This window comes from Myotis davidii, unplaced genomic scaffold (assembly GCF_000327345.1).
Source record: "Myotis davidii unplaced genomic scaffold, ASM32734v1 scaffold637, whole genome shotgun sequence".
Taxonomy (NCBI): Eukaryota; Metazoa; Chordata; class Mammalia; order Chiroptera; family Vespertilionidae; genus Myotis; species Myotis davidii.
This window is the reverse complement of record NW_006289494.1, coordinates 474,588-485,591: the sequence shown is the minus strand read 5'-3', so window position 1 is coordinate 485,591 and position 11,004 is coordinate 474,588. Positions and strand designations below refer to the sequence as shown.

Below are 11,004 nucleotides of genomic sequence, written 5' to 3'. Positions count from 1 at the left end.
AGTTGTAGGACTTCCACTCAGCCAGCGTTCCTGTGGTTCTGGGTGATGTCTGTTCCGTCTTTTAGTTTCACTTTTGAAGTGGTTGTTCGAGGCAGCAAACTCCGGCGTTAACCTATGCCGCCATCTTGGTTCTCCCAAGTATTAATTCTTGGTGAGCCTAAAAAGTGTATGCTTTTAATAAAAAAATCTGAATTCATAGTATAGCAATTTACTGTTTTGGTATTTTTAAGAATGAATTATGTGTCACACATTTAATTTTTACAGATGAAGATTATTTGTATTGCATTTAAAACATAAAGACAATTGTAAATTAAATCTCTATTTCCCTAACATAATTCTCAAACACCAACCTTTGTTCCCATTCTTCTTTCAAAATTAGAGCAGAACCATAAAATCAAAGAATTTAGAAAATAAAGGAAATCTTACAGTAATGATTTCAGCTTTTCATAATTTCTTAAATTGTTTTCCAATGATGATGAAAAAGTGCCCATTTTTTTCATGACTGAAAGACATTTATCTATATTTAGATATTATATTTGTAATTTATGGTAAACTTACAAAGATTCTTAAAAAGTATATTTTTAGAAGTAAATTTTATTGCTAAGCCATGTTAAAAAGACTCACTAGTACTTAAGGTAAATGGATAATTAGGTGGATGACAAAAGATACAGTATTAACAGAAGTGTATCAAAAAGTTACTAGTGGGTAAATTCTGGCCTTAAGTTCTAAATCACACAAATGAATTTGGTAAAGAACTCAGGATTTTTGAAACATGCTCCATGACTTTCCAATTACCATACTGTATTATTCTGACCTCATCCTTGCTTTTTTTGGTCAAAGAATTATGGGAGTCAGCTAGGATACTGCTTTTTTTTAAAAAAAAATTATTGATTGATTTTGGACAGAGAGAGGAACATTGATTTGTTGTTTCACTTACTTATGTCTTCATTGATTGCTTCTTGTATGTGCCTTGACTGGGGATTGAACCAGCAACCATGGCTCAAGTAACCAACTGAGCTACCTGGCCAGGGCAGGATACTGCTTTTTAATTTTGCTTTAATCCATTTAAAGGCTAACCCAGGGAGTACTACCAAAATATATAGATATATAGGAAGTTAGTTCATTGAAACATCAATTCAAGTAGTTACCCAGCTTACTACTGGCTATTTTTTATTGTATTGAATAGACAAAGAATAGTCACTAAATACTTGATGTGAGCCTTTTTTCCTGGTAATTTTGCATTTGGGGGTAATTTTCTTCCAATTAAAATGCTTGAGAAAAATCTGGTAAATCAGTGGTTCCTAGTCCTTGGGCCCTTGTTAATCAGAAGTTTTGCTGTATAATCATAATGTATTTTAGGTGTTCTCAACTCTTTGTCAATGTAGGCATTCTGATTACTTGATTACATCTGCCTGGCAAGTGGTATTTAAAACAGCATTTATAATAAAAATTCCTTCATTTTAGATTGTCAAATGAGAATATGTAAAGACAATTGATAGTTGAAACATGATTATTTTCTCTTGACTTAGTGTTTAGTGGACTGTAGATTTGGGATACAAAGAAATGAATATGATTATTGCTGTGGTCTAAAATGACTAGCTTATCCAGATGGAGACATAGAGTGTGTGGAGATGCAGGCCTACCACCACTTCCCCTCTTACAGAGCAGCTCTGCTTTTCATTGTGTTTTATATTTTGTTTAGTTTTTTGGTAATTTTAAAAAAAATCTTTCAATCAGACTTGTAAGATAAGGTTCTACTATTAAAATTACACAAACGTTTGATGTAGCATCCTCTGTGGCTGAAAGCTTTCTTATCTAGCATTCTGCCATTGGTGACACTGGTAACTGTAGGTATTTTGGGTCCCTGTAGTGTATTTTGGGATCCGGAGAAGCTCACTGTCTTATTCTAGTGTTCTCTTCTTATCAGGACTTCTGGACCGGGGATAGGAACTAAGTGTGGCACTCAGCTTGGTATTTTTACATTATTATTTTATTTTATTTTTATTTTTTTAAATTTATTTTATTGATTTTTTACAGAGAGGAAGGGAGAGGGATAGAGAGTTAGAAACATCGATGAGAGAGAAACATCGATCAGCTGCTTCCTGCACACTCCCCACTGGGGATGTGCCCATAACCAAGGTACATGCCCCTGACTGGAATCAAACCTGGGACCTTTCAGTCCGCAGGCCGACGCTCTATCCACTGAGCCAAACTGGTCAGGGCTACATTATTATCTTATACAGTCCTTCAATCAAACTTGCAAGTGGTTATTATCCTCATTGTTGCACAAAGAAAAGGATGCTTTCAACTCAGAATCTAAAAATGCCTCTTTCTTGTGTCTTGCTTTTGGATGGGGGGTGGGAGAGAATACGACCTGATTTAAAGGCATTAGCTTTCGTACACATTTTATCTGAATGATTTCAGGTACAACTTCCAATTGCCTCCTTACATTGGATGCCTTTAAAAATCCATATGTCAGCCTGGACTTATAACCTCTAGACTTCTCTCCCTGCCTCCTGACTACCTCACAGGCATCTGCACTCAGCGTGTGCAAAGTTGAAGTCGTCATCTCATTTGCCATACATTTGTCTCCTCATATATTCCTTTTGTTGCTTCTCTGTTCTACTTTCACCTCCTCTTAAGGGTGGATTTAATCTGCTTGGACCATAATGGCTGAGAGAGCGATCTAAGTAACACACTGCATTGCAGTAGGTTTTCTGGGTAATATTCTCATCAGGAGATGAAGCTCCTGTCCTAAGCCAAGAGTCCTTTCAGGCAGCAATGCCAATAGATAGAATATGAAATGTAAAATGCGCTATTTATCCTTTATGCTGACTGAAGGTCATGGGAAAACCAGCAGTTAGGCACCTTACTCTGACGATGCCCAGCATACAATCTAGTCTTCTTCATATTTAACCTCAATTCTTTACCTAATGACCTCATTTTTGTACCTCAGCAAAACCCTCTTTTACTTCTCCAAACTATGCCCTATAATAGCATTAATTATATACTCCCTCTATCCCATAATAATAGTAGCAAGTGAATATTTAAACGGGAATTATTGGCGAATGCAGCTATAAGTTACGTTGAAGCACAAAATTGCAAAGCCTTCAATCAAGATCAGTGTTTCATGACATCTGTCATTGTTTTAACACATCTTTCAATTTTTAGGTTAATCTAATTATTATGAATTATAACTATTTTTCTAATTTCATCTGCTGATCGAAATCAATTGTTTTATTTCAGTTGAATATCGACCCATTGTAAAAGTAAGATGAAAAAAAGAGAGTTTTCAAGCAAAAATCGAGTTGCGATTGTCCAGTTCTTTTTTTTTTTTTTAAATATACTTTATTGATTTTTTACAGAGAGGAAGAGAGAGAGATAGAGAGTTAGAAAAATTGATCAGCTGCCTCCTGACCATCCCCCACTGGGGAAGTGCCCACAACCCAGGTACATGCCCCTGACCGGAATCGAACCCAGGACCTTTCAGTCCGCAGGCCGACGCCCTATCCACTGAGCCAAACCAGTTTCGGCAATTGTCCAGTTCTTCATGCATCAAAAGAAAAAGGAAAAGTTGCAGAAAGGTGCAATTACGTTAGCTGCAAAACAATTTAAGTGCAACAGAATGACCATATCAACAATTTGCAAACGTGCTTCCGAAAATAATTGTCATGGAGAATCTTATGCTAATGTTGATTCTTTGTAAAAACGAAACTGTGAACGTAAATGCAAAGATTATGGAGAAAAACTTGAAAAACTTAGACATATTCGTCTTGGCAGAAGAGGCACCATATTAGCCTTTGATAATATTTCTCCCGAAATACTGGATAATACGTTTCTGTCACTTCAACAAGTTATGCTGGAAGCAATGAAGAACGATGGCTCCAATAATTTTACGCTCACGCATATAGGGAAAGCAAAGCTTCGCAGCCAAGGGATCCTACCTACAAGTTTAAAAGGCAGTAACGAAATTATTGAAAAATCCAGAAACTATCTGAACACTCAAAATAAGAATTAGGAGTACGATTTTTAATTTATTGTTTAATTTAATCTAGTTTTTTGATAATGTGTTCTATATTTATTTTCGTTTGCTACTATTATTATGGGACAGATTACATTCATCTACTGCTACTATTATTATGGGACAGAGGGAGTAGTATTTTTTGTTCCCTAATTAGTATTTTCTTCATTAGCATTTTGTTTGTTATAATACTAGAGGCCCGGTGCATGAAATTCATGCACTCAAGGTGGGGGGTCCCTCAGCCCGGCCTGTGTCCTCTCACAGTCTAGGAGCCCCGTTATCCATCACCCCAAAGATGTAGGCCCCTCCCGTCCACTTGAGGCTCCTCAATGGATCACCCCCACAGAGGGAGGCTCCTCCCACCCACCGCAGCCTGCCGGTCGGTGGCCTGGGCCTCCCTCTGCAGGGCAATCCTGGGGCGATGGCCGGGCCCCCAACCAATTGCATCGCACCTGCCTTGGCTGGCCTGGCACCAGTGGGTGTCATAGTGTGGTTGTCCGGAAGGTTGTCCAGATGGTGGTTCTGCTGTTCCGTCGTTCAGTCAATTTGTGTACTATGCTTTTATTATATAAACACAGAGATATGGATCCATTTCTGGATTTATGCAGAGAAATTTTTATTGAAACCATAACTCCATCTGGTAAATTCCCACTGTATTCTTGACTTACTTATCGTAGTCACAAGGATATAAACATTCTGTATTTTGTCTATTTCTCTGAGGTATTGGTGATCTGTTCACATTCCCTTGAATTAGCTGATATCCTGTGATTTTCATTTATATTATCCCCTACATTTAGCACAGAGCCTGGCCCAGAGTTGGTATTCAATAAAAATGGATATTTGTGTTGAACTATGCATTGTGCTGTATTGAGAATACAAAGATTTATAAGTCATTTAAAAAGTAAACATACTGTTTAGATTGGGTCGTAGGGTACTATATATAAACTAGAGGCCCGAGGCACGAAATTCATGCAAGAGTAGGCCTTCCCTCCCCTGGCTGCTGGCACCAGCTTCCCTCGCAGCCCAGGCTTCATCCAGGACATCTGGTCTAATTAGCATATTATACTTTTATTAGCATAGATATAATGCCATCGAAGTTGCTTTCCCAAAGAATACTGTTAATATCAAGCAAGAGTTCTTATTGCTTTTATTTTTCCTTGATCTAAATTTTGTTTCATAAATCTTTGTGCAAATTTACTATATACAATACAATATTATATATTTTAATGTATTAGCTGAAATGCTTACTTTCAAGTTGTTTTTGATATGTAAATAATTAGTAAGTTTATATATCGGTCTTTCTTTTTAAAAATTGTGACTCCATATCAAGCACCATAATGTTTTTGTTACAAATTTCTACTTTATTTCTCCACAGGCAGCAGAAAATGTCATTTTCATTGGACCTGACACACATGCTATTCAAGCTATGGGTGACAAGATTGAAAGCAAATTACTAGCTAAGAAAGCAAAGGTTAACACAATTCCTGGCTTTGATGGAGTAGTCAAGGTGAGAAACTATTTTACTCTAGTCTCTATAGCACATGTTCTCAGTGTAAGATAAAATGTAGTTCTTGCTTTTATAAATATACATGTGTGGATAAAAAAATGTCAATGTTGTTTACACTTGAATTATATCAAATGGCATAAGTTAAAAAGAGGAAGAAGCCACTTAAGCATTGTATTTAATGATCGATATTGGCTCACAGTTTCACAGGAAAAAACTTAGTGATTTAAACATGTGCTGTCAGACCTCTGGATGTTATTTAATGGTGGTGTATATTTAATATTTGAAACCCTATGATGTTCTGTAGTTCTTTATAGTGAGCTTCTGTTCATACGCATAAAATGTGCAATGTAAATATGCTGTGGTGGAAAGTGGTATAACTGTGAATGACGATAGATCCCCATCCTAACTCCTTAACTAGCAAGCAGCTTCTGTAGGCAAAGGCTTCTAAGGCAGAATGCAGACATTGGAGTGTGTCTATTTCCTTGTCCCCACCCCCAACCCTATGTAGACTTTAACCTTGTGATTGGAGTTAGTCTGCAAGAACGGTGTTTCTTATTGTTCCTTCTTGTACTGGGGAATTCTTTGTGCAGGATCATTTCATGCATTGCAGGATAGCTAGCAAGCTTGGTCCCTGGTTAATAAAATTTTTAGCTTCCTTCTAACCACTATGCTTACACCTGAAGCTAATATGAAATAATATTGAATGTAAACTGTAATTGAAAAAAAATTAAAGAAGAAAAATATCTTCATCTTCTTGCTCATATTTACCTAAATCTTTATTCATTCATTCCCGCCCCCCTTCCTTCCCCTCCCCCGCCCCCACTTCATAACCTTTATAGCCTTTAGGAACTACAGTCTTCACTGATTAACTTTTCTCTGTTCCGTATCTTAAAGCTCTCCTTGTCTTTTAGCTCCTTTCCTTTACAATTGAGATAAAAAATGCTCAGTCACTCAAGAAATGTACTGATACCTGGCTAAGTGGTAAGGATGTGGTGATAAATGAAATACCCATGATCCCTCACATGATTGTGTTTCCAGTTTAATGGAAAGAAATATGTGTTCCTTCTCTTCATAGAATACTATAACTCTTGTCTCTCTTCAGTTGTTATCTTAGTTCTCTCTTCCATTTCACAGCCAACATGTCTTAGAAGAATTCTTCTCACACTCATTTCTATACTTCTTACTTAATCTTTTAAAAAATTATTTATTTTTAAAATACAGTTGACATACAATATTATATTAATTTCAGGTGTACAACATGATTAGATATTATGTAATTTATGAAGTGATCACCCCTATATCTCTAGTACCCATCTGATATCAAATCGAGTTATTATAGTACTAGAGGCCCGGTGCACGAATTCGTGCACCAGTGGGGTCCCTCGGCCTGGCCTGCAGGATCGGGCTGAAACCAGCTCTCTGATATCCCTTGAGGGGTCCTGGATTGCGAGAGGGTGCACACCAGGCCAAGCAACTCCACGGTGCACAATTGGAGCCAGGGAGGGATGCAGGAGGTTGGCCAGCCTGGAAGGGACCGCGGGAGGGCTCCAGGGTGTCTGGCCTGTCTCACTCAATTCAGATCGGCCGGACCCCAGCAGCAAGCTAACCTACCGGTCAGAGCAGCCGTGGGCAAACTATGGCCCGCGGGCTGGATCCGGCCGGTTTGAAATGAATAAAACTAAAAAAAAACAGACCGTACCCTTTTATGTAATGATGTTTACTTTGAATTTATATTAATTCACACAAACACTCCATCCATGCTTTTGTTCCGGCCCTCCGGTCCAGTTTAAGAATCCATTGTGGCCCTCGAGTCAAAAAGTTTGCCCACCCCTGGGTCAGAGTGTCAGTGTATGTCATAGCAACTGGTTGACTGGTCGACTGTCTGCCCCCTGGTGGTCAGTGCATGTCATAGTGAGCGGTTGAGCTGCCTTAGCATATCATTAGCATATTACACTTTGATTGGTTGGATGGACGACTGGACACTTAGCACATTAGGCTTTTGTTATATAGGACTAGAGGCCCAGTGCGTGAAATTCATGCAAAGTGGGCAGGGAGCCCTTAGCCCGGCCTGCGCCCTCTTGCAATCCAGGACCCTTAGGGGGATGTCCAACTGCTGATTTAGGCCCGATCCCTACAGTTGAACATCTCGCAGTCAGATATCCCTCTTGCAATCCGGGACTGCTCGCCTCTAACCACTCACCTGCCTGCTCGCCCCTAACTACTCACCTGTCTGCCTGCCTGCTCACCCCTAACCGCTCGCCTGCCTGCCCACATGCTCGCCCCTAACTGCTTGCCTGCCTGCCTGCTTAGTGCACATCATAGCGACCAATCATTCAGGTCATTCTAGTCGTTCTGCCATAATGGTCATTTAAGCTTTTATATATATATATATACCCAGGCCACCCACAGACCCCTGGGACTCCAGCTGGCTTCACCCACGCCGCCCACAAGTACCCGGGACTCCGGCTGGCTTCCCCTGGCTTCTAAGAGTTTTATAATTTTAGCTCTTATGTTTAAATCATTCATCCATTGTTTATTAATTCTCATATGTCATGTAAGTTTAGGGTCCAATTCATTCTTTTGAATCTAAAGTCATTACTTTTTAAAAAAAAATTATTTAAGAGAGAGAGAAACATTAATTTGTTGTTCCACTTATTTATGCATTCATTGGTTGCAAGATTGAACTTGCAACATTGGTGTATCAGGAGGATGCTCTAACCAACTGAGTTACCTGGCCAGGGCCTCTGTATATAATTTTTAATTCTATTATTATCTCCATTTCTTTGAAGCATTTGAGTGTCTTGGTCACTCCTTTCTTCTTGAAATATTCAACTTCTGGCACTTTCCTCAATTCTAGTTTTGTTTTTGTATTTTTAGTCTTGCTTTGAATGTTCCTTCTTAGTTTTCATGCTGATCATTCTTCCTATCTTTATTCCTTAAATGCTGGTTTTATTCTGGGTTCTGGTAGAACAATTTTTAAATCCTCACCTGAGAATATTTTTTCATTGATTTTTAGAGAGAGTGGAAGGGAGGGGGAGAGACACAGAGAGAGAAACATCGATATGAAAGAGACACATCGATTGGTTGCCTCATGCACACACCCTGACTAGGGCTGGGAATCAAACCTGCAACCGAGGTATGTGCCCTTGCCTCAGAATTGAATCCTCGACCCTTCAGTCTGCGGGCCGATGCTCTATCCACTGAGCCAAATGGACTAGGGCAGGACATTTTCTTTTATTGTACAAACTCACCCTGAGCAATCTGAAGTATTTTTTCTTTATTCATTCATTTATTAATTCGTTATTGTTGAAAGTATTGCATATATCTCCTTTTCCCCCCATTGACCTCAACCCACTCCCGCCCCAATCTCAAACCTATAAATCTCTTCAAGATATCTCTTCTGAACTTTAGAACTGCATATTCAGTTGCTTCTTAAACAGTTCTACTTGATGCCCGTGAGGCACCTTGCATGTAACAAGTTAAAAGCTGACCTCATCATTTCTCTCCAACCAGGCATTGGCAAACCATAGCTCTATGCACACCTGTTTTTGTAAATAAAGCTTTACTGGAACACAGCCATGCTCATGGAGTAATTGTGGCAGAGACTGTAGGCCCAGAAAGCCTGACATATTTAATATCTGGCCCATTCAGAAAGTTTGCTGACTCTTGCTGTAAACTTCTCATTCTTCATTTTTTTCATGCCTGTGAAAGTGCTGGCATTTTTCACTTTGTTTCTCAAGCTAAGAAGAACTTGGAGTCAATTCTAGATAAATACAGCTACAGAGAAGTTACTTAAACATCTTTCTGATACATTTACTTCTTTCTTTCTTTCCTCATGCTAACACCAAGTTCCAGTTACCATCGTCTATTCTGGATTACTTCATCAACCTTCTAATTGATCTCCATAGAGCCAGTCTTGGTTCTGTCCAATTAATTTTGGACACTACAGCTTGAGTGATCTTTCAAAAGTACAGGTGTGATCATATCCTGTGTTTAAATGCTCTTGAATGGCTACTCATTTAAATCTTTTAAATAGCTGGACTTTGTTTCTCTCTTAAAAGCTTATCCTTTGCACTGTATGCACCCATCACATGTGACATCTTTTAGATTCTTGTATCTTCTGTACTTAATTCTGTCATATGTGTGTTGATTCTGCTTCTGCCTTCATTCCTGATTATCTCCTACTTCTTATTTAGGTCTTGGCTTAACCATACGTTCCTCACAGAGGCATTCTTTTATTGTCTAGGTTAGGTTAAGCCCTTTGCTGTATTTTCCCTTAGTACCCTGCAATTCACCCATCACTTTTAAAATCAATCAATCTTTCATTAATCTATTCAGGAAATATTTAATAAATGCATACTATTTGTCCAATATTGTTTTTTGAAGTGCTGAGGATATGGAAATGAACAAAACAGATAAAAAAAAAAATGCCTGCCCTAATGGAGCTTACACTGTAGAAGAAGGAGACAGATAATAAACAAAGAATAAAATATATAGTACATGCTATGGTGAAACATAAGACAAGGAATGGGGAAAGGGAATGCTGGAGGGTACCATCTAAAGAAATGGCAGGGCAAGTCATGTGGCTGGCTATCAGGGAGAAGAGCAAAGTATACTAAGCAGAAAAAATAACAGGTGCAACGGTGTTGAGGTTGAACTGTACCTGATGTTGAATAAATAATGAGGAATCATGTGACTGGAGTGATCAAGGGAGAGGAAATCAGAGATGAGGTAATAGAGATAAGATTTATAGAGGTAAGAGGTAAGTTGGGAGCTCAGATTTTAAGGGGCCTTTTGGCTATTTTAATGATAGGTAAAATGTCTACTTCCTGCAGTGGATTGTAAGCTCCTTGCTGGCAGTCATTGATTGTGCTCTGTTTATTACTGTGCCACTTGCACACGGTGCCTGGTACATAGTCAGTGCTCTAAATCCTTGTTAGATGAATAATGTTCTAGGAGATACATTTTACACAAATCACTATTGTATGCACATTATTTGTCATTCAGTACACATTTATGGGACACACCTAAAGAAAGGGAACACAACTGGAAACTAAGAAAAAGTAAAACAGATAATAGAAATAGATCCACATATGCTGTAGATTCTGGAGTTGGCTGATAAGGAATATAAAATAACTTTAATATATAAAGAAATTGGAGGAAAATGTGGAGAAAATAGATAAGCATATAAAGAATTTCTCCACAGAATTTGAATCTAGAAAGAAGAAATTCAAAAGAAATTCTGTAACTACAAATATATGAAAATAAGGACTTAGATAGGGTTAAAAGTAAGCAAATAAGAATATAGGATTGCTCTGGCTGGTGTGACTCAGTTGGCTGGAGCATTGTCCCATGCACTGAAGGGTTGTAGGTTTGACTCATGGTCAGGGCCCATACCCAGGTGGTGGGTTTGATTCTTAGTCGGGGCATGTAAGCAGGGCAGGGGGTGGGCAACCGATTGATATTTCTCTCTCAT

At 38.6% G+C, this 11,004-nt stretch overlaps 1 protein-coding gene across 1 annotated transcript in view; it reads left to right on the top strand.

The window, feature by feature from the left end:
- PCCA (propionyl-CoA carboxylase alpha subunit) overlaps window positions 1–11,004 on the top strand; it is a 371,281-nt gene that overhangs the window by 100,787 nt on the left and 259,490 nt on the right. The window contains exon 7 of the mRNA XM_006761966.2: window positions 5,397–5,528. Within this exon, the coding sequence (XP_006762029.2) occupies window positions 5,397–5,528 (132 nt within the window). The remainder of the gene's footprint in view (window positions 1–5,396; window positions 5,529–11,004) is intronic.